This window comes from Sciurus carolinensis, chromosome 1 (genome assembly GCF_902686445.1).
Source record: "Sciurus carolinensis chromosome 1, mSciCar1.2, whole genome shotgun sequence".
Lineage (NCBI taxonomy): Eukaryota > Metazoa > Chordata > Mammalia > Rodentia > Sciuridae > Sciurus > Sciurus carolinensis.
This window is the reverse complement of record NC_062213.1, coordinates 183,893,534-183,917,359: the sequence shown is the minus strand read 5'-3', so window position 1 is coordinate 183,917,359 and position 23,826 is coordinate 183,893,534. Positions and strand designations below refer to the sequence as shown.

Sequence of the window (23,826 nt, the reverse complement as noted above, 5' to 3'; positions counted from 1 at the left end):
TCACAGACACCCCGAGGGCACAGGGACACTACTGACTCAGATCAGTTCCCCAAACCTCTGTCCTTGCTAGTTTATCTCCTCCTGCTGACCAGGTTCAGTAGTTAGCTACTAGCTCAGCATTATGCAACCATTTTGTACCTACAAAAACGTTCTGCTTCAGCTGTCCAAAACCACAGCCACTAGGTGCTGTGGCTGCTGAGCACTTGAAGGTGGCTAGTGGGACACTGCATTGTTCATTTTAGCTCATTTCACCTTTAATAGCCACACGTGGCTGGAGGCTGCCATACTGAACAGCCCCGCCTGTGCTCTTCCATGTGGTGGGACAGTAAAACCCTCTGAAGTCCAAATGTGTGCCTGAACCATTGGGGTAGGAATGAAGTGACAGGGACAAGGGGGAGGGGAAAGAAAAGGAAGGAAAACACCCAGGTGATGGCATAAGCATGTTTTTGTTTTGTATTGTTTTGTTTTGTTTTGTTTATACTGGAGATTGAACCTAGGGGCATTTAACCACTAAGCCACATCCCTAGCCCTTTTTACTTTTTATTTTGAGACAAGGTCTTGCTAAGTTGCTTAGGGCCTCGCTAAGTTGCTTAGGGCCTTGCTAAATTGCTGAGGTTGGCCTTGAACTTGTAATCCTCCTGCCTCAGCCTCCCTGATCACTGGGATTACAGGCCTGCACTTCCCCAACCAGCTGCATGCTCTTATTTCATTCTCACAGAAACCCTGAAAGGTAAATACGATTAAGACTTGTAAGGTGCCACCTACGACTCAGTCACATCATTGAAACCAGAGTCAAGATTCGAACCCAAGTGTCTGACTCTAAAGTGCACAGCCTCATCCTATTACTTGAGAAAAGAGAGCGGCCCCTTCCTGGCACTGCTGAGTTATAAAGCCGAATAGGGCAGCGCCCTGGGCAGCAGACATTTCTCCAGCTCCCCCTTCTGAGCTAGCTCCACCTGCTAGAACCACATTGTTTGGCTTGAAGTGAACTTCCAGAAATCAAACACACCCAGATTCACACATAAGGCCAAAGGCACATGGCCAAAGAAAAATTATCTGCTGCTGTGCCGTTCATTAGTGCAGATAATTAACAGTTGATTTGATATTCTTGGCATCAAGGAAGGCAGAGTGAGGCTTTTGTTTGGGCTGACATTAAAATGCCCCTTCATACCCCTGCACATGCTGATTTGCTCGCTCACTGGAGGACCAGATGGTAGGGTCAGAAGCAAGCTGGAAGGGAGACTGAGGGTAGAGGAGGACATCTAGTGCATGCCACCAACCATCTACCATGTGCTAAAATCTTCAACAGATTCTCTCAAATAAAGGCCATCCCTATGAGCCAGCCAGGACTATCCTCACTTTCCGGAGCAGGACTGAAGCCCAGAGTGGGGAGGCAACTTGCCCAAAGTCACACAGTTGATAGTGTTGGAGAAGGACTTCAAAATCTAGGCCTGCCTGACTCCAAGCCCATTTTACATCACACTGGTTCCTGGCAGAGATCTCGAAAACCTGCCAAGGCCGATAAAACCCACGGGTGCTAATAAGGGGCTGGAACACCTTCCAGCTCTATCCGGGACCATGCCTGAAGTCAGGCTCCTGTGCAGCCAACCCTGCTTCCAGAAGTTCAGGCTCCCACGAGCAGGAGAGGACCCCAGCCCCCAGCCCCATTGTGCAATCAATGACAATGAGAGGCAGGCGTCCCCTTTCTTACCCACCACTTTCCTCCCCACCCGCAGGGTGCTGCCAGTTCAGCACAATAGTGCATTCTGTTTCCAAGAGCCTCTGTTGGCGCCCCCAGTCTTCTGCAGCCCCTCCAGACAATGGCAGGGCCCAAAAGGCCTGATAGCCAGTGACAAATGTATGTGAATGACCAGCTCACAGGAAGTGGCCTTCAATAGTTCGATAGCTTCCTGTATCCTGACATTGTGAAGGCCCACTTCCTGTGCTGTCTCCGAAAATATAGCCAGGCAAAGCTGGGGGTAGGGGCTGAGGCAGGGTTTCCCTGTCTTTCCTTTGGTCCAGGCTCATTTCCAATATTCAACTCTGTCCCCTAAGGATGCCACCAATCTCAGCTGACTTCTGATTTGAGGATGAATTCCTTGCTGGCCTCTGATGAGCGGCCTCTAACCACCTCTTGACCAATCCCCACCCAAACCAAGCCAGAACAAAACGACCTATTTTTAAGGATTTCGCAGGCTTCCTCCATCTCACCCGCCTACCCCCTGCCTTTCCAGGACCTCGGGCCTTGCACTGCTGGGAAGGGCTTTCTCATGTCGACTCCCATCCCTCTGCTGCACACTGAGCACGTTTCCTGGTGTCTGCTGGTCACTCTGCTCTGGACGATAACCTTCGCTAGGCTTACAAAAACGTTTTGAGTCACCCTTCAGCTTTATCTTCCCAGAGCGGATAATCACAGTTCCTTCAGCTTCCTCCACATTGCAAAAAGCAAAGTGAAGCAAGAGAGCGGGAGGCAGGAGGCTCCTGCAGAGCTTGGAAAAGGCTTACCCAGGCTGAGTGTCCCCCCCGCACCTGGCCTCCCAGCAGAAACTGATCACAAAGACCGAGAACACCCACCAACTGGCAGGAAAGCTGAAGCGAGAGGAGAGCCGATGGAGTCATACACTATGCTGAGAACTTGCCCCTCAGTTATTTCAGCATAGAGAAGTTACTTGGCCCAGGGCCACACAGCTAATGAGAGGCACAACCACATAATCCACTGTCTAATAAGAAGTAGCCCAAACTACACACAGCCCTGCTTGACACTGAGTCAGGTTTAGATAGTACGGAGAGAGCACCATTTGTCCCTCCTCTTACACCTGCTCTTAAGGACCCCCCCCACCCCCCCTTCAGAGCAAATCTGTCTTCTCCCACTTCCTGGCACTGGAGAAACGCCCCTGGGGAGGGGCAGGTGGCTGCTTCCAGTCCTGTCAGAAGCCCTTCTCTAGGAATATTGTTCTCCACTCAACTGAGCAGCACTCAGGCCATTGTGGCTGTGTTGAAAGGGTCAGTGTAAGAGGAGGGGACAGATCAGAGGTGACAATCCATTCAATTCCTCCTAGCCACTGGAGACCTGAGAGCTGTGACCCAGCCAGACAGGAGTCCCAAGCCCTTGAGTGTACAGAAATGGGAAGAACAAAGAGGTCTCTAGAACTGGAAGGAAGGAGGAGGGAAGCAGGACCTCACCTACTTTCCCACCCTCCACCATCCAAGGGCAAGAAGGGCAAAGTGCACAGAGAAGTCAGGAAGGACAGCCAGCTTGGCTGGAAGCAGAAAAGAGATGCAAAGCCAGCAGACCGAGTCGCTCTTTCCCACATGACCAACTGTTGTCCAGTGTGTGATTTAGGCAGTTAAATAGCCTGAGTCTCAGTTTCCTCCTCTATGAAAATAGAGAAAACAACCCTGCTGTGTAGGACTCTCAAGGGAATGGAATGAGAGTCCATGAAGTGCCCAGCCTCATGCTCAGCCTACAGTTCAGTGAGCAGTTTTCCTTCTCTTTTTTCCTGGGATTTTTCTGCCTTAGATTCCCACGATGACAAGGTCCACAGAAGAGAGTAGTTGCCCTCTGACCCATTTCCAGGATGCAGGGACCCTCTGCAAGCCTGAGATTCATGGGACTGGCTGGGCAGTCCCTGCAGTGATCAGGTTAAAGCATCCATCCTGCCTGTCCCTCTTGGACCCTGGGTGACAAGAAGCCTCACGAGGCCTAGGGCTACTGACCCATGGGAGACACAGAGACCCGAGGGAGGCAATGCCCCTTCAGAGGCCCCTGAATGACCTCTAGCCTACCTTATGGGCTGCATGAACAATGCCACTCTCCCCAGCACGCTCTAAGCCACTTCCCTCCTGCCCTCACTCTTTCCAGGAAATGCACGGGCTCAGGGGAAACCTTGCTGCAGTGTCAGCCTGAGGGAACCCAATCAGGTAGGTGAAGTCTTCTGGAAAAATAATGGAAGGGACGTTTGGATTCTTCATGCTGTTTCCACCGCTCCCTGCCCAGCAGGGGCATGGAGAGCCCAAGAGCTCAGCTGAAACAAAGGTGGCAGCACTACCCCTTCAAAGTCAGCGTGCCCCACTGGGAGAGCCTGGGCCTCGGCCTAGAGGCAGAAGGACGTCCAGGTTCTGATAAGGCAGGGGAAGGACAGGACCATGCCTGGCTCCCTGACTGTTCCTTCACCCTAGAGACCACAGGGACCATCAGTTCACAGAGCCTCCCAGCCTCAGGCATTTAGTTCCCTCCCTAAGAACTCTTTGGGGAGAAGAGGCGGAGGAGCCAGTAGCAGCCTCACCCCATAGCCAAGCAGGCAGTCAGGGACTGCAGGCCTGCCCTTAGGAGGCCCACACCTTACCTCATCTGCCCCTGCCCCTCCTCCGCGGGATTCCCCAGAGGAAGTCCCTTCCATGCTGCTGCCATCTGTCCTCCCGTCGTGGGCTGAACGATCCCTCCAAACTCAGGTTGAAGATCTAAACCCCAGTTCCTCAGAATGTGGCTGTCTTGGGAGATATCCTTTAAAACTATGATTAAGTTTAAACAGGGCCATTAGAATGGGCCCTAATCTAATCCGCCTGGTGTCCATTAGAAATTTGGACACGAGTGGAGGCTTGGGGTGCTCATGCACAGAGGGATGACCATGTGGAGAGGGCAGCCAGTTGCAAAAGTCAAGGAGGCCAGACGGTGTGGTGGCATGCTCCCATAGTCCCAGCTACTCCGGAGGCTGAGGTGGGAGAATCACTTCAGCCCAGGAGTTCAAAACCAGCCTGGGCAACATAGCAAGACCTCACCTCAAATTAAAAAAAAAAAAAAAAAATGCCAAGGCAGAAGGCCTCAAATAAGCTAACCCAGCCAGACGTGGTAGCACACACCTGTAATTCCAGTGGCTCAGGAGGCTAAGGCAGGAGGATCAAAAGTTCAAAGCCAGCCTCAGTAACTTAGTGAGACCCTGAGCAACCTAGCAAGGCCCTCTCAAAATAAAAGGGGGGATGTGGCTCAGTAGTTAAGCACCCACCGTGTTCAGTACCTCAAACCAAAAAACAAAGAAAGCAGCCAGCCCTGCTGCCACCTTGGACTTGTCTCCACAACTGCGAGAAAATAATTTCCTGCTGTTTAAGCCACTCATTTGGAGGTATTTTGTTATAGCAGCCCTAGAAAACAAAGGCCTCCTCCCCTGACCTGTCTGGGGATGAAGAAGAGTCTGGGGAGACTTCCTCCCACACACACCCAGTGAGCCTCACACTGGGATAGCGCTCCAGGAGCCAATGACAACCCAGGCAGGGTCCCTTCAGCTCAGCCCACCCCTCACTACCAGTTTCTACAGCCTCCTCCAAAATTCAGGCCAAGAGTGAGACAACCAAGGCAGGGCTGTGTGGATGTTGGGGACCCAGCCAGGGCCGGTGGATGCTGCAAGGCACCAACACTGTGCGGAACAGGACTAGGGCAGTAGTGAAATGGGCAGAAGAGCAGCAAAGCGCAGGGTCAGCAGGCTTCGGCACTGAGGATCAGGGCGTCCCCCACTCCCTAGCCCTCCGCCACAGCATCACTGGAGGCCTGCTCCCCTCTATGTTCAGACAACCCCTCTTAGAGCCCAGAGACCAGGGCCTTCAAGTGAGGCCAAGTGCATGGAATGGGGGAAGTTCTACTCATCACGGTAACCAGCTTTTCCTAAGTGCTAACTGAATGGGAATCCCTGTTCCAAGGCCCTTGGAGTATTCTAGTCCTGACAACAACCCTGGAAGACAAGCCATGTATCGGCCCCCATTTGACAAGTGAGACTGAGACACTGAGAAGTGAAGTGGCTTGCCAAAGGGCACGCAGCAGTAAGTGGCAGTGCTGGGCTGTGGACACAAACATTCTGACTCCAGAGCAGAGCTTCTTGGAGGGGGTGAGGGAAGGCCCAGCATAGAATGTGAGGAGAGAGGCAGCCAGGGACAGGGCTTTAGGGACAACCGCAGCTGAACAATCCCCCTTGTCAACTGAACGAATGATAAACACACAGGACTCCTGTCTGTGGGAAAGACTGTGACCTCCTACCCTCCCGCACGTGCGGAAAACAGCTTGGAGAGCATCAAAGGGCCAGAGCTACCCCTAGAGTTGATCTTGGGTCTGCACTCTGGGAAATGAAACCGGAAGGGGCAGGAAAACAGGCTGCAGGCTGCTTCAGAGCTCAGTCAGGGGAGCTGCTGGCCACAGGGGCTGTGGTGGCGCCTGGTGGCCAGCAGGCACTCAAGGGTGTTCCCCTCGTCATCACAGCAACCGCTCTGCAGGCCAGAAGCTGACCTTGGTTTGGTGAGATGACAAGAGGCAGGCTGGGAAGGGGAGAGGGCATGGGATGGCGCGGCCAGCTCTGCCAAGAACGGCGTGTTATCTTGGGTGAGCCATTTCCTGCTCGAGGCCTCAGGTCCCTGCTGTTGGCATACGGACAACCAGCACTCTCTCTTCTATTTGAGTTCCTCCAGGATGAGGACAGAGAAAAGAGGGTTTCATATAAATACAAGAAGTCTTGCGTCAGCTTGATTTTATTTTGTTTCAGTGCTGGAGGTGGAAATTGGAGGCTTGTGTGTGCCAAGCACAAGCGTTACCACTGAGTCACAGCACAGAGCAAAAGGCAGATTCCAGGGCCCAGCCCCAGGTTTACTGAGTTAGAACCAGAGGAACAGAAACCTCGCTCCTCTTATTTATTTCAGTGCTGGGGACTGGAACTGAGGGCCTCCTGTATGCTAAGTGTACGTTCTACTACTGAGCTACACTATTCCCAACCCTTTTCCATCAGCTTGGGGAAACCAGAGCCTGCCCTACCTGTTCATGAGGCTTCCCAGCCTCACCTGCCAGCCCCCGCCCCCATGCTCTCAGGCCCTCAGCTGGAGGAAGACCCTGAGGGTAAATGAGGCTCTCCAGGGCAGCCATCAGGGCTTCCCAGGCAGGTGTTTCTGCCGGTTCCTAGGATTTCCTTCTCCCAGAGGGCTGCCCAGGGTCCTGAGGCCTGAGGAGTGCTCCACCTGCTGAGTGCATTAAGTGGCTCCCTGGGCTCAGACCCAGGGCCTTGCTGGACTCCTTGGAGTCTTCCCATCCACCCCGCTGAGCTGCTGCAGGGCTTTGATCACTGCTACACGAAGGGTTTCCTGAATGCTTTCCTGAGGACATTGTTCCCCACTACAGAGTCATCAGGGTCAAATTCATCATGGCTGTGCTGGTCCAGGTCCTACCCGATGGGGAAAGGCAGCCCTCTGTCCAAGCCCCGCTTCTCCTGGGAAAATTAAGTCAATGTCTTCTCTTAGGAAAGGCAAAGCAGTAGCGAAACACTGCTGCCCTTGGCTCCAGGCCACCAGGCACCTCAAAGCACAAACCTGGTACTCTGCTCCCTCCCTTCAGAGTTCTCCACCCCCACCCCCCCTACCCGTTCCCTCCCAGAACCACACTCAAGGGCCTCTTAATTCTTTCACATTTATTGACAATGACCATGTGTGAGACACTGAAGGGACAGAGGAAAGACTTGGTCCCTGCCCTCAAGGAACCCATAGTCTAAGGAAACACGGATGCACAGCAGTCACAGTCCCTGGGAACAATGCTGAGGTAGAAGAATGAACACAGGGCTAGAGAAGCAGAGAGGGAAAGGTAACCCAGGCTTGGGGAAGTCAGGCGTCAACCCACATGGCAAATCTTGTAGCATAACTAGGGTCCATCAGGTAGCCAAGGAGGCAAGAGCCCGGGAGGCCCATGCACAGACGCATGAGGCACCAAGGTTTGAAGGGGCACTGCACATTGAGGAAGCTGCAAAAGCCAGGTTCTGCTTCAGGTAGTGACGAGAGAGAAAGCTGAGGAGGTGGGCTGGGGCAAGAGAGTGAAAGACCTTACCTGGCATGCGAGGGCTGTAGGCAAGAGAAGCCAGAAGGTCTTCAAGGAATAACCTCAAACCAACGTGTTTTAGAAAGAAAATGCTGACAGAAAAGGAATGTTCAGGAAGAGATCAAGAGCTTAGCCAAGAGAAGATGAGGGCCTAAAGCAGGGAGTGAGATGGATTCCAGACGTAGAAGTGGGTCACCACACAGTGGCAATGGGATCCATGAAGGACACGGTGGGAGGAAGTGTCAAAATGACGTGAGAAACAGAAGAAAGGGACTCTGCCAGAGCCTGTGCTAGGTGTTATAAACATGATCTGTCTTCAGTAACTCTGGGAGAGAGGCAGAATTCGCCCCTCTTCACAGATGATGCGCTAGAGCTTAAGTAACTGCTCTGGTCACATGAGTAGATCAGAGTTGGGTTTCACACCCAGGTCAACACTTGCAACTATCATACCATATACCACACAGGAAAACAAAGCAGAGATGCACAGTACATGTCAGGTTATGTACAGGGCACTGCTCTGAAGCTTAGGGGGAGATCCAGAACTAGAGATGCATGTGCGAGTCATCAAGACAGACACAGGAAGTGGCTGAAGCCAGGATGAGGTCAGGATTGCCCAACAAAGAAGCAGAGGTGAGAATGAAGCCGCAAGCTGACCATGTTTAGAACAGGGGAGAGTGGAGGACAGACACTGAGATGGTAGTGACGTCAAGGGAGAAGGCCATGGAGAGGGTGCCGGAAACTGCAGAGCTCAACCAGGATCGAAACAAGGATACCAGACTTGCTTTTACACAGCCTCAGCACTGCAGTGGTGGGGTCAGTGAGCAAGCAGCACAGCTAAGAGAGCTGTAGAGTTGGGGACTCCTACAGCCTGTTTAAAACGGATTACCTTGAAGTATACCAGACTGTGTTGCATCTGAAACCCACAAATGGAGAGTACCCGGAGAGGGGCTAAACAAATTGCTCCAATTGCACTTGGCCATGCAGGCTCAGAAGGAAACAGAAAAGGACAGTGGAGCCAGGGCACGTCTGTAATCCCAGCAACTTGAGAGACTAAAGCAGGAGGATCACAAATTAGAGGCCAGTCTCAGCAACTTAGTGAGACCCTGTCTCAAAATAAAAAATTAAAATTATATGCTGGGAGAAGGGGGACACAGCTCAACAGTAAAACCTCTGTGGGTTAAATCCCCAGTACCCAAAAAAAGAAAAACAAATGGACCGTGGAGCTGGAGGTGGATGTGAGGGATTAGGGACAGTGAGAAAGAGCATAAGGCAAACACCCTGGACCTTTCCCAAGTGTCCATGCCCTTCCTGGAATGCTAAACATTATTTTAAATCTCAGCAATGTAGAAGGCACATTTGCCATTGTTGAAAGTCATGGTTCTATGTAAAAAGGACTTAACAGATAATGTTAACAAATTTAATTCATAAAGAATACAGTGGGCAGGGGGTGTGGCTCGGTGGTAGAACACTTACCTACCTAGCATGCATGAAGCCTGGATTCAATCTCCAACACAAAAATAGAAATAAAAAAAGAATAAATTGTTTTTAAGTACATGAGAGGCACCGCTGGAAGAGGATGAAAACAGATACACCAATTACTAATTATTCTTTACTCTTCAAGCTGAATCCCCCAAAGACTTCTATTTAGCAAAACCTTTTAAAAGAGACTGTGTACAGCAAAGGAATGAAAGAGGATGTATTTATGTTTTATTGTTCAGACTGGCTGCCATCCCACTTAGATAAAAGGGAGGTTTTACTGGGTCAGCACATTCAGCCCTTGCATGTCTTCAAAGTACTCAAAACTGCTCCTCCTCTTCCTGTGCTACCAGCAGGGCACAGGTTAGCACCCCATTTTGCAGGTGGAGAAACCAAAGGCCAGGATAGAAGACAGCATCCCCAAGCCTCCCAGCTCTCTTGCCTTCAAGTCCAAGGCTCTGTCTTCTTCCCATTCTCCTGATCCATGACTTCTTGGATCAGAACACCTCTGGACACCTTACTTCCCACCTCTCACCTCTTGACTTAGCAGACCACACAGTGGAGTACTACTTAGTAACTAAGTCTAAAGCCTGCAATCCCCATGGCCAGCTTGGTTCTTAGGAAAGCCAGTCCTTTCCATAAAATATTGCTAAGAAGCCCTCAACCACCAGGCCTGTGAGGGTCCCTGAGGTCACTAGCTGAGATCACTCTCTCCTCCCATTCCCCTCTCACCAGGATCACAATGGTACACACAACTACTGCAGGAAATGTAGGCACTTCCTGCAATAAAAATTAAAGCAGCTAACACTCTTTGAGCACCTATTGGTTGCCATGGCCGTGCTAAAAAATTCACATACATTACCTTTCCCTCAAACTACTCTCCAAAAAGTCTTACGCATTTTACAAATGAAGATATTGAGGTTCAGAAAGGCTTGGTGACTTGACCAAGGTCATTGTTAGTTATTGAAGTGATGTTCAAAACTCAGTCTGTCAACCTCCAAAACCCCCTTTATTCTCACTATACTACGCTGCCCTGGCTCAGCACCCCACAAGTACATAGAGGACCATGCCAATGTGGACAAGGACAAGCGAGGTAGGGCAGGGCTTCTTTGTCCCAGCTGACTGGCTCTCAACCCAGACTCCAGGGGGCTCAATCCACACTGCTTCACTCGACCAACAGTCCCACCAGCCAGGGCCCTGGAAAGCTGACAGGAGTCCAAGGGCTCTCTGGAAGGCTTGTCCTGGCAGCTTCCCAGCTGACTTATGCTAACACAGCAACAGGCACAGGAAAGGTCTAGAGTGGAAAAGCACCAGACACTGAGCCGCTGAGGGCAGAGAAGTGATTCCTGCCATGCTCAGACAGGATGACCCTGCTCCAAAGCCGCCACCATCACGGGGCCGGAAAAAGACGCAGGGGAGCAGAGAGAGGACAAGCAAAGAGCCCCAAGCACATCCACTTGCTAATGTGTTTCAATGAACTGTGACTGTTGGACCAGCCAGAGAGGTTCACATGCTTTCAAGGTGAATCAGCAAGTGTGGAAGAAAACTACTCCATGCCCTGGTTCACCCCAGCAATCCTGACCTGTCTTTACCCACATCCACATTAGCCTTGCTACTTGATGTCACCTGCACAGAAGCAGGAGAGCACGCACTGTCTTACAGCCACTACGGCAGCAGAATCTCAGTCAGCCCGTGGGAAAGACATAGCTGAGAATATTAATAGACTTGCTGGAGGCAGAAATTCAGCCAAGACATGCCCTAGGAAATGAAGTTATTTAAAAGGGGGCACAATCAAAGTGAGCCTGAAGAAGGGAGCAACTTGCATTTCCAAAGATAGGGCTTCCTCAGCGAGGCACTGGTAGGAGGCACACCAGCAGAGACAGGGTTGTTCTAAAATATCAGAAAATCTAAAAATGTCTCTGGGAAAATCTTTTTGGTATTGTTTCTGTGCCTTTCCATCCTCAAATGTTTTGCTTAGGTAGGTATTAAACTGCGCATATGCCGGAGACCAAAAGTGTTTCATGGAAACCAATTCTCGAACCTGATATTTGCTACAAGTTGTTAGATAGCTAAAAAATGCATTAGGAGACATCAGTAGGAGAAGAGCTTTTAGTTGTTCCAATGCTGGGGATGGAACCCAGGGCTTGTGTACATACTACACAAGCACTCTACCACTTAGCTACATCCCCAGCCTGAAAAGAGCATTTTGAAAGGTCACTAACTGGCAGCCACTGGGCCAAATTAACCTCACAAGTGTGGTAGCATGCTTAATTTTTTTAAACAAATTGTCAACATTTTAAAAAGACAAGTTTCCACAAATAAAAAAATTAAAACCCCATTGAATTTCCAGCATCTTTGGGGGAAAAAATGGAAAATCTGGTGCCACTGGGCAAGCAGCACAAATTGAAAGCTGAATCACTACTGCCCCCTCTAGGCAGGCCCGTGCTTTCCAGTTCCCAGCCAGGCTAGCCTAGGGTTCACCTGTCATATGACTGACCTGTGGGCATCAAGTTTGCAGCTCCTGGGTTAGCCCCCTGGAGCTATCCCAGACCTGGTAATGCTCAGGCCTGCCACAGAGGGGCAGCACCGCTCTGTCAATGAGGCATGCCACAAGCTGGTCTGTAACCAGAAGCTGAGCTTAGCAGATCTTTTCAGAACCCCAGTCTCATCTTACAGGAGTAGCAATCTTTCCCCACACTCCCCAAGGGATTCCTTCCCTGGGAGGCAACAGCAGCTCAGTTCAACATCCCCACTGGGCCTCAGCAACACTGAGGGGAAGCCACTCTCTGGATTTGCCTCCTCTTCTCCCTGGCTGGCATCTCTACCTGTTCAGGAATTGCAGCCTCACCTACCTGTTGAAACCATCAGATCTTGGGGAGAGAGATCCTGCAAGCAGGGCAAATACCCTCCCCACTTCTGGAGGTAGATTCCTTAGTCCTGTGCTCATGACCTGCACTCCCCTTGCTCACTTAGGTCTGCTTCATGAGGCAACGTGGTCCTATGCCTCTTCCTGCCCTCTGCTCTCCTGCCTGTACAGCCTCGCTGGTAACATCTTAAGTGGTCACGTTCTGCATAAACTGCTAGAGCCTCCTCAGAAAGACATTCAGTTAATTATGCACTGAAACCCTCAAAACCGTTAATCCCATTTATCCAAATGCCATTTACTGTTTCTACTATTAACTCAAAAATGCAGGAAGAGCTTTGTATAAGATATTCATTAGAGTATTTAACCTTGTGAACAAACAGAACCAATTCAAATATCCACCAACAGGGAAACTTTAAAATAAACTTGCCATATTCCCACTTGATGGGCAATTATGTGGCTACTAAAAGCAATTATGATAACCATGTGATAAGACGGAAAGGTGATTTGAACAAATAATATGTAGCCAGGCATGGTAGGGCATGCCTGTGATCCCAGCTACTCGTGAGGCTGAAACAGATTACCAAATTTAAGGCGAGCCAGGGCAATTTAGCAAGACCCTGGTCTCAATGCTAAAAGGAGAAGATAAGGGTGTAGCTCCATGGCAGAGTGCTTGCCTAGCATGTGCAAGGCCCTGAGTTCAATCCCCAGTACTGTAAAAAAAAAAAAAAAGGAGAAATGTGAAAAAAAATAATAAAGTACAATTACATAACTATCTTTAAAAACTAGGGTAATGAAAAGACATCAAAAGGTTAATAGTAGTTAAAGCACTGAGAGCATGGGTGACCTTTTTAATCCCTACCAAATTTTCTCTAATATGCATACATTACTTTTCAAGAGAAGTGTGTGCAGTATGTGTGTGCATGCATACACACATGCATCTGCCATACTCCAATTTAGACTTTAGATGATGCTACAGTCTTTGATATCATGGTACAAAGGCTCTTGGGAACTTGGGCCTCGGGGATTCACAGCAAACACCGAGGGAAACCAGGTTTCCAGGGCCCTGGGAGTCCTCAAGTGCCACTGTTGTCCTACCGGAACTGGCTGTACTTCCTAACTTCTAAGGAGACATCAAATGCCTTCTGGAAGATAGGATTCAATTGACAGGTGCTCAGATGCCACTTTAATCAAGGTTTTCACTACACAGTAATGAAGGGTGGAAGACGGTGATTGTTTTCAAGCAAATTCACCAGGTACATGTTCCTCCCTGCCCCAAGGTGAACAGCCTGAGCTTCTGACAACAGAAAAAAAAATGCTTTCCTTCTCTAAGGAATCCCATTCCTGAGCTGACAACAGAATTTCAGGAAGAATGAACCTGAAAGATAAGGTGAACCAGTTGAGGAAGCCAGGTAGATTTTTTAACTCTTCCCAGTGCAAACTAGAACTTGACATGTGTGGTTCCCTCCTAAAGGTAACACCCAAATCCCAGCCCTTCCCACCTGAGATCAAACCACCTCCCCAGGGAGTCTGAGAACCAGTGTTCATTTCAAAACACTCCTCTGCATAGTGCACCCACGTAAGCCCAGAAGCCTGAGCAGTTGTAGACCTCATTCAACAGAGGCGGCCTTCCTCTTTGCTGGCCCCTCAGTTGCTGTTGTGCCTGCCCGGCCATAAAGGAACAGCCAGTACAGTGTGGCTGTGGGGTGCAGGAGGGGCCAGAATAAGCAGCAAAGCAAATCAGATGTATGTTCTGGGGCTGGGTCAACATGGTGGCAAAACCAGTCACAGCCCTGTGGACCATAGGGCCCTATGTCCTCCATTAGTTCTTCTCCGGGCGGTTTCTGTTCAGGACAGCTTTAGGGGCAAACTCCAGCTTGTCCTTAAGGCTCACCACCTGGGTGTGGTCCTTGCCCAGCAGCTCATCCAGCTTGCGATCCTCCCGGCGCTCTGAGATGCTCTTTTCCTCCTCCATCGGCTGAGGATCCTTTCCCCTGATGAACCATTCCAGGTGGTAGCCCACAGCCCCGACCACAAAGGCCACAGGGAATGTGACATAAGGAGCATAGGTACGCACCACGGTCCAAAACACAGGCCACATGACATCTGCAGAAGAGCATAAGGTAGAATTAGGGAGAAACAAACATCCACAACCCACCAAATATGGACAACCCATGGGGCACACCACTTACCAAGTAGCCTGGCACAATTTACTGAGCAGCCAACTGCTGCAGAGTAATGCCAGAGGGTATTATGCTTTATGCACCAGTCGGGTCCCTGAAATAATCTAGGAAATTTTGAAAGATTCAACTGTTAGGGAAGAAGGAAAGAATTTCTATCTCAAGCACCATGCACCTGTATATGGCAGTGCTACCCACAAGGGGACTGCTGAGCCCCAAGCCTTTTGTGGACCACAGCCCCACCCCACCCCCAGTTTGCCAACATATTAAGGGAAAAGAAGCCTTTCTCTATTCTACAAAATGTCTCCATGCGCACAGACAGCTACACATACAATCCCACTGTCATCTCCCACCTCCTCAATAATGAGAAATAGTTCCTCTTCCTTGTGTAAAGTATACGAAGCATACTGAAATAGCCAATACCATAATCCATCACCTAACTGTTCTGGGAGTAAGATAAACAAAAGTTTTATCCTATTCTGAACTTAGATTTTCTAACAATGGGTCTAATCTATACTTTACAAATCTGCTGGTCACACTGTCTTCAAAATAGACTGTCTTCAACCAAACTCACACCCTCACATTTGCATAGTGAACTCCTAAAAATATCACAAACCATTATACACTCTGGACATGGCAGAGTCCTAGGACTTGAAAATTCTCTGTAAAAACCACTGAACAAGGCATGGCAGAAAATAGAAGAGGTGGAAGTGCACTGGGGCCTTCTGATATTAAATAGGACGATGTCAGAGTAAGGTAAAAACACACCGATTTCTGGGTGCAGTGGCACATGCCTGTAATCCCAGGGGCTCAGGAGGCTGAGACAGGAGGATCAGGAGTTTAAAGCCAGCCTTAGCAATTTAGCAAAGCCTCAGGCAACTCAGTGAGACACTATCTCTAAATAAAATATAAAAAAGGGCTAGACAGGGGCTGGGGTTGTAGCTCAGTGCTGGAGCACTTGCCTAGCACATGTGAGGCACTGGGTTCGATCCTCAGCACCACATAAAAATAAATATATAAAATAAAGGTATTGTGTCCATCTACAACTAAAAAAATATCAAAAAGGGGGGCAGGACTGGAGATGTGGCTCAGTAGCTGGGTTCAAGCCCGGTACTAAAAAAAAAAAACCAACCCACACATGTACAAAATACAAATTGGCTCACTTTAATTGGCCATTTAGCCACAAATGATTACTACTGATACTAACCAATTAAGTCCCAAGTTATCATCAATTCTGTGAACATTTCAATAATATTGACACAGGTACATTAAAATAGGTTGGAAATCATAATCTAGAGCTCATAAATCCATTATATATTTTTCACATATATATGTGAAATACATACTTTTTTTTCAAATGAACAAATCATTCACATATTACATTTCTCGAAAGAATAGATTTCTAAAAACAATGATCATTTCAAAATTACCAAAAATGATATATTTGTTGCTCAAGTTTAAATTTTTATAGGTGTTCCACATCTGGGATAATGGAACAAAAATGGGTTTTCAAAGATCATTCACAATTATAATAATGATGGTTACCATTTACTGAGTACATATTATAGTTAGGCTTGGGCTAAGCACTTTACATAAATTGTCTTTTATCCTCATCTCTACCCTCTGAAGAGACAGATGTCATTATCAGAGGGTTAAGTAACTTGCCCAAAAGCCTCAACTAAAAATCTGTTTGCGCTTCTGCGGATATTTCCCCAATGTATCTCTGGTCTAGAGTAACAATCAAAATCTCACCAAAGAAAATACAATTCATTCTTTCATTCTCTTCCTCTCAGAATCCAAGTGTTTTGTGAACCTAAAATTATAAATGGACCAACATGGGGGCAGGAAACTGCAGCAGCTTCAAGATTCCTTTCTAGTCCTTTGTCTCAGCACCAGGCCCTATGCCAGACAACTTAGGACAATTTATACACTAGTCATCACCTGGCCCTCACAACACCTGTGAGTAGGCCAGATTTTTGTCTAAGGCTACAAAGGCTCAGGAAACATTGTAATGTGCTCAAGATCACTAGAAGTGATAGACCCTGCTTTTGAGGCCAGACCTCTCTAACTTCAAAGCCTGAGCTTTTCTAGTGGAAAGAACACACTGCAGATATGTGTATGAATTCTGTCAAAATTCTGGACTTTGGAAGAGCCTCCTGTAGTTTTTCCCCATTAACTTAGCATTCCATGACCTAGAGAAGCTTCCCTTTTTTGCAAATTCTGATATACTAAGAAACTTGTAAACTTTTTTAGAGACATTGTTAAAAGATACACACCTGAAGAATTCCAAACCTAACACTTCTCCATTTTATTTCCTATCATTTAAGCAAGTTCTCTCTTTTTAAACAAACACTTTTGCTAAACAGCAGCTCCACTGAGCTTTCCAATCTGTCTTAAAACGTATCAAGCACAAGTCTACAACTAAAATTCTCTCACACTCAGTACAAGGTCTCTCTCTGTCATCCTGCTTGTGTTATAGTCATTTCCAAATAAGCCAATTCATTCATTTATTGAACACTTATAACCATCTTCTCTGTGCTGGGCACTGTGCCGACTTGCTCTACTTGTCTGCATTTCTCAAAGCACCTTAAAGCTCCTAAAGGGCAAGGACCAAGTCTGTCCAGCCCATTATGCCCTATCCATGCCTCCACCTTTTCCACCCTCTCTAGCACAAATTGGTCAAGGGGGGAAAGAAAAAAAAAAAGGAAAAAAAAAGGCCTGAACGAATTCACCGTACCAATGACACCAGCTCAAGCAATTCACTAGCCGTAAAACCACAGCAGTCATCCACCTACCCTCAAAAGGTGGCAGAAACAGCAGATGACTTTGCTGATTACACGAAAACTAGAGACTCCATGGAGTCATCTCCAGGGTATCAAAATGAAAGAGGCAGAAGTGTCTCACAAATACTGTCACGACTATTTCCAATGAAGGAACAATGCGTCCAGTAGAAATCGAACGGCTGCCAACGTCGGCCCAGTGAGACTCCAGGCCGCACTCCCAAATTCGAGAATTGCTAACAAGGACAGAGGGGGCCTCAGAAGGAGCAAGAATGAGCTCTCGAAGTCACTCGAGCCCAGTTCAGGGATGGGAGCGCAAGGGAGGTCAAGGTCCAGACAGCTACCCTCCCTCCTCCGTCCCACCACACTCATGGTCCTGTCAACGTCCGTCCTCACTCTGGTGCCTAAGGTAAGAAGCCCGCAGAAGGCCAGCTGGGCTCCCAGACTCTGCAACCAAGCTCCGGGAAGAGAGGGCGCCGTTAGGCCGGGCCAGGGTGGAAGCGGACACTCGCGATCACCCTTCTCCTAATTCAGAGGTCGCGGCCCGGAGCCGTCATCGTGGAACGGGCGGCCCCGGCAGCCGCTCCAGGGAAGGCAACTGCCCTCCCGGCCCGCGTGCTCACCTGCGGCCCAGCCCGCACTCCTCGACCTGGCCCCCACTCTCCGCGCGCTAGCCGGGAGCACGGGTGTCACCGCTCCCGGCGGCCTGCGGGGCGTCGCCCCGTGACCCCGCCTACTGACCGCGGGATCTCTCGAGTGCAGGGATTGGCTGAGCTCCAGTCTAGGGAAGAGAGGAAGCTAGGTGTGCGCAACCCGACCCTACTGCGCTGAGATTGGTACAGCGCCCCCTCGTGTCCGGGAGGTTTCCCTGTGACGTCGTCACGTGTTTTTCTCGTGGAGAAAGTGAAAGGCTTTCATTCATTTATTCAACTGATGTTTATTAGGCATTTTCTAAGACCTAGGTCAGGTACACAGAAACATAAGACATGATCCCTGACCTCAAGAAACTCTCCTTAGGAGATTATAATCTAGTGCTTTAAAACCTTTTTGGAGCCGAGCTAGCTTTCCAGCTGTGTGACCTTGGAAACATTATTAGTCTGTCTGAGCTTCCTTTCCTTCTGTGTAGAGGTAATAACATCCATTTTGCAGGGATGTTTTGCGGACTAGGTGAGATAATGTATGTAAAGTACTGTGCTAGGCACACCACAAGCAGGGAAATAAATGGTAGCTATTGTGAGTCTACAAATAATTGAAATAGAGTAAAGCCTGACCCCTCAGGTACAAGTTTTTTGTGTGTTTCCATTGTACACTGAAAAGAGGTCTATTATCACATACAGGGGGGAAAAAAAAGTCCCAAGCTCCTTAATGCCCCCACATGGTTCTGCCTTCCCAACCTCATCAAGTTGATCTCTGCCCAGCATATTTTCTTATCTTTAGTAATATGTACTAATGCCTTCCTATTTCCCCACACAGACCAACTGTTTTACAGGTCTGTAACTTTACTTATGCTTTTCCATTTACCTGAAGTACTTCTTCCCAAGTACTTTTTTAACAAAGTAACTGTGTCTTTTTTGTTTGGTTGGTTTTATTTGTTTTCAAATTCATGAATTACTTTCATAGGAAGCCTCCTATACTGCACCATCAGGTTAGAGACACTACCTCTATTAACCAGGAAGAGCCCAAAGCTAAGTTTGGCAGTTAAGATGGAAAGAAACAGTATAAAGAACTGAGAATGTTATTAGCCGAACTTGTTTACTTGCACATTGAATACGTAAGAGAGAAGGGAACAGAACTGCCTGGAATAACTGGCATTCAGTCAGCCAATTAACACTTAGTCGACACTGGAGATGCAGAAATGACTTGGACCTTTCCTGACTTCAGGAATTCTCTGACTGAAGGGGAAGCAGACAGGTCTACAGAATGTCACCAGGGTATAAGAAACGTGACAACAAATGAGGACCATCAGCTCAGCCAGGAAGAATCAGGGAAAGTTCCCTAGAGGAGCCAGTCCTTGAGCTGTGCCTTGGATCAGGCAGAAGTGGATGGGGCTCAAGAGTCCACACTTGGAAATCAGATGGCTAACCCAGCTAAGCTATCTGCTAATCTCAGAAAAGCTACTTACACTCTTCATTTTTAAAAGGACAATAATAGTACCCACCCTTGAGGGTTGCTGTATTAAATCACCTTAATGTGCTTGGCATAGTACTTGGCACCTCAATAAGTGCTCAGTAAATGATTATTGATATGTTAAATATTCCATACCGTCATTCCTCCTGTCCTTTTTTGGCATTACTCATTAAGCCAAAAAACCTGAGTGACATTCAGGTGAGGGCACCTGTGCCTCCTAAACGTCTCTCAAAGTCAACATCACTCTCTTTTACCTCGATCACTTTATCATGGTCTCCCTGCCTTCTCCTTGCCATCTCCAGACCACTTCCATCCTTTTGGTCCAAGGGTCTTTCAAAAACTTCCATAAAACCATGAAATCTCTCTCCCCACCCCCTGCTGCCAGGGGTCCCCTCTGCCACATCTCCTCGGTGCCCTCCATACCCCATCCTAGCTTGTTACCCCTCTCCAGCCTTTGCTCTTCCCATCATTCCCAGCACACATTCCCTTCCAAGCCTCTGCCAAAGCTGATCCCTTTGCCTGAAATGAGTTTTCCCTTCTCTTCCTTGACTGCAAAATGCCAATTCATCCCGCAAGATTCAGTTCACAAGGCAGAAATCTTTCCCAGATTCCTGTTCAGTTTAAATGTGTGTTCCCTCCAAAACTCATGTTGAAATTTAATTGCTGTTATAGTGGGACCTGTAAGAGGTGATTAGGCTGAGCACTCCATTCTCATGGATGGGTGGGATTTGGTTCTCTTATAAAGGAGTGAGTTTGGCCCTCCTTCCCCTTTCTGGCCCTTTCTCCCCTTCCACCATGGGATGATGCAGCAAGAAGACCCTCGCCAGTTGCAGGCAAACTTTTTTTTTTTTTAACAATATTCTGCTCTGTTGTCCAGACTGACCCTGAACATCTGGACTCAAATGGACCTCCTGAAGAACTGGAACTCTAGGCATACACTACTGTGTCCTGCTTTTAGGCATAATGATATTGGACTTGCCTCCAAAACTATAAGTCAATTAATTTCTTCTCATTATAAATTACCCAGTCTGCAGTATTCTACTATAGCAGCACAAAACAGACTGGCACCCTGATTGCTAGAGGATCCCCACACTCATCTCCTCAGACCCCCTGGGAGAGCAGGCCTGCCTCCCTTTTTACCACAACTTTCTGTTCATGTTCCTGGCTATGGCCAGACTAGGGTTAACTCATGCACAAGAACTTGGTCTCATCATTAATATACACTTGAGGCTCGGTCCAAGTACCCAGGTCAAGGTCACAAGAACCTAAGGAGAGTCCCCCACATTAGCATTACCTTGGGACATTTTAAACATTATGTCAATAGCAAGATGACCAGAACTACAGAAGCTGACCTGCTCCTTTGCGCCCACTCCCATATACCTAGTGATTCCAGGAAACCCAGCTCCATTTCTGAGAAAAGACATAGACCCCCCGCCAAAAAATGGTATAATGTTTAAGATTAAACTTGGACTCAGCTGCTTCCTAGATTCGGGATTTGGGGTAAGTTGTTCAACCTCTCCAAGCCTCAGTTTCTTTATGGGGGTGATAACAACACCCACTTTATAGGAATGTTCTGAGCATTGTCTAGTTCAAAACTCATTCATGTCCCAATTTTAGACATGAAACAATCTCACAGAAGTAATGCAGTCCAGGCTTCCTTGGCAAGTCTATGGGAAATAGACAAATCATCACTTCTAAAGGAAACCTGTGTGGTCCAATCTGTGTTCTCAAACCTTGTCTCTCATCAGAATCACCTGGAGCACTTGTTAAATACCTATTCAAGGACCAGGTCTATTCACTAAGTATTGGACCAGGCCCAGGAATCTGCATGGGATCAGCTCCAAGCTAATTTGCTTTCAGGAATTCAGATCATATGGGAGCCCTCCTCATGGGCTCACGGGAATGTGCATGTGTAGAAGTGGTAAGAGTAGTAGTCTCCCAAACCAGCCTATTAAGTTGACACCACTCTTTAGTTCAAAGCCCTTCTAGAGTTCCCCAGGGCACACAAACTGCAGGCCACCCTCCTCGACTGGACCCAGAAGCCAGCACGATCCATCTCTGCCCTCCCAACGGCCTTTCTCCTCCAGGCCTTGGCACAGCTGTTCCCTGATCCTGGAACATTCTTCCCAGCCCCAGCCAGCCCTTTGTCAATGGCTAATCCCTAGTCATTCCCAGCACTCCCCGCTGCATTTTAACTGCCTGTTTACTTGTTTGTTTTTCCCATAAGAACATAAGCTCCAGAAGGATAGAAACTGCATTGTTCAGGCTATCTCTATGGTGTCTGAGAGTGATGTTTGCTGAAAAAACGTGAGAAGAATTGGTCCAGTAGAGCCTAGAAGAGCAACCAACCCCTTGAGGGGCTTTTCTTTATGCCACATTAACTTCAAGGGACTAGAAATAGGGCTTTCTGGGTGGGGGTTGCAACCCAGTCTTTTCTGAGCTAGGAAGGTTATAGAGCTAAGAACTCATGACGTGGCATTAGACCTGGGTCCACCGCTTCTTTGCGACTTTGGACAAATCACTTAACCTCCCCTGGGCTCAGTTTTTTCCTCTGTTGCAAGGATGAGCTACATTCACATAACGCATGCACCTTGCCTGACCCACATGAAGCATTTGATAAATATTAGCCATCACCACTAGTCTGGGATTGGCTTCCCAGGGAAGTTATACTCCTCCCACTTCCGTTTCCCAGTGTCCACCCATAGGGGGCATCAGAAGAAGTTGCTGCACTTATCTGAACAGTTTTCTGCTGCTGATTAGGAATGACTGGAGCAGAAGGAACACTGTGCCCTCAAGGGAAGAGAAACCATATTTGTAGATACCTAATAATAACCACAATGTTGGTTGAGCACATGCTGTGTGCCAGGCATTGAGTGCCAGTGCTTCCCCCTCTGGGGGAACCCTAGGAGGGCTGGGAGGCAGAAAGGGAACCTGACTGAACCAGGAGGAGTGGAGAGGTTGACATCCCCCTCTCTGCAGGTCACCAGAGCCCCTCCAGGAACGCCTAGGTTCTTTTGTGGCCACCAGGGCTGAATCCCCTTTCTCCCAGCTGGCCCATCCCTTTGGAGGGGCTTAGGCAACCCCTGCTGTCCCAAAATCAAGAGCACCAGCATGGCCCTTCTCTGCCCCACTCCCTACCACGCCCGCCCCCCAGGCAGAAGTTGCCTCTTCTGGAGAGAGCAGGTGGTTCAAGTGCAGTTCTGCGGTTTTATTTTTCCTGGGATACTTGGGATGTGGGAACAGCCACAGGTGTGGTGAGGGGAAGCCCCCATCTCCCCTCCCCAGCCGCTGGGAAAGGGGAGAGGCCCAGGCGCCCTGGTCCTGGGTTGGTCCAGCCACTGTGGTCCCTGGGCCCTGTGGGCTGAGGGCTGAAGGAGGAGCCCTGGGAGGGTGGGGTGGGCTCCTAGGCGGGGTTCGGGATTCTTCATAAAAAGCCACGAAGCTTGATCCCCACGAAGCCCAGCCCCGCGGGGTGGGGAGGACGCAGAGCCCAGATGGGGGACCCGGCCCGGCCTGGCCCGTGGGGGGAAGTAATGGCAGAGATGGTGCCCATGGGGAGAAGGTGGGGACGAAGCGTCGGACCAGGAAGGTGAGGGTTCCAGGTGGGGAGCGCAGGGCGGAGAGGCACGGCCCCCAGCCCAGCCCGGGCGCCTTCGCGTGGGGTCAGGAAGGTAAAAAACCCACGAGAGTGTGGCGGGCAGGAGGGGCCGGGGCGTGCGGTGCCGGCGCGGCGGGCGCACGGGGCGGCCCGCGTTCACAGTGACCTCGACGCTGGGTGTACAGTACGGGTAGAAAACCGCGGGCCCGGGCCGGGCTGGGCGGGCCGGGCGGGTCACAGCCTGGTCTGGGCCTCGGGGATGTAGATCTCGATGCTGTCCGCGCTCTCGGTGGCCGAGCTGTGGCGGAAGGAGGCGGCGCGCTTGGCCGCCAGGAGCCGCTTGCGCGCTTCCTGCCGCTGCCGGTCCACGGAGTCCAGGGAGCGCTCCTTCACCGGCACGCCCCGGCCCCGCGAGGGCTTCTTTGGTATCGGCGGAGGGACCTTCTTCTCCTCCTGTCGAGAGAGCGAGGCGGCTAAGCTTGGGCGCAGAGGATCATCCGGCATCCCGCGCCCCCACGTCCCAGCTCCCAGAGGGATGGAAACAGTGTGGCTGATCGCGATGGCGCTTAGAATCGGCCACCGATCCCGCGACTTGAAGCCGCAGGTGTACTTGATCTGACAAGGTCAAAGCTCCGCATCTTTCCCTAAAACGTGACGTGTTCGAGCGCCCCCTGGTGGAGCTGCTCTCAACCGCTCACAACAGCATGCTGGCTGGGGAACTGTTTTCACTCCAGGTGGAGGTGGGCATAGCTCCGGGAACCCAGGTCAGGCAAGAGAGGCGACCCGCTACTCCTTTGAGACCCATCGCAGACAGTGTCTGGTAAGCTGAAGTCTGAGGATACCCTTACTGCTCTGTCCTCTGTGCCTGGGTCTGAGCCGAAGGTGACCTTCTAAGTCTAGTTCTATTTCCCCAAACTACAAGGGCCAGAGGTGCCTGAGGCAGCTTTGGAAATTCAGGCAATGAT

The 23,826-nt window shown here is 49.5% G+C and overlaps 2 protein-coding genes across 6 annotated transcripts in view; both read right to left on the bottom strand.

The window, feature by feature from the left end:
• Nucleotides 1-9,240: 9,240 nt before the first annotated feature.
• Nucleotides 9,241-17,884, bottom strand: Smim12 (small integral membrane protein 12). Of its 2 annotated transcripts, XM_047520458.1 has the most exons (3): nucleotides 17,760-17,873; nucleotides 14,369-14,463; nucleotides 9,241-14,282 (listed from the first exon to the last, which is right to left on the bottom strand). In XM_047520458.1, exon 3 carries the CDS (start codon nucleotides 14,275-14,277, stop codon nucleotides 13,999-14,001), a length of 279 nt encoding a protein of 92 aa, XP_047376414.1. In that variant the 5' UTR covers nucleotides 14,278-14,282; nucleotides 14,369-14,463; nucleotides 17,760-17,873; the 3' UTR covers nucleotides 9,241-13,998. The 2 variants fall into 2 exon arrangements, with proteins under 2 accessions (XP_047376414.1, XP_047376406.1); XM_047520450.1 differs by lacking the exon at nucleotides 14,369-14,463 and having other exon boundaries at nucleotides 17,760-17,884.
• A 4,584-nt stretch (nucleotides 17,885-22,468) lies between these two features.
• The window catches only part of Dlgap3 (DLG associated protein 3), a 96,319-nt gene continuing 94,961 nt past the window's right edge, over nucleotides 22,469-23,826 (bottom strand). For all 4 annotated transcript variants that reach the window (XM_047562979.1, XM_047562978.1, XM_047562981.1 and 1 more), the window contains exon 12: nucleotides 22,469-23,314. In XM_047562979.1, the coding sequence (XP_047418935.1) occupies nucleotides 23,096-23,314 (219 nt within the window). In that variant the 3' untranslated portion in view covers nucleotides 22,469-23,095. The remainder of the gene's footprint in view (nucleotides 23,315-23,826) is intronic.

Excerpts from the sequence above, each read along its gene's own strand:
- Smim12 (XM_047520450.1), bottom strand. The coding sequence starts at position 14,277 with ATGTGGCCTGTGTTTTGGACCGTGGTGCGTACCTATGCTCCTTATGTC.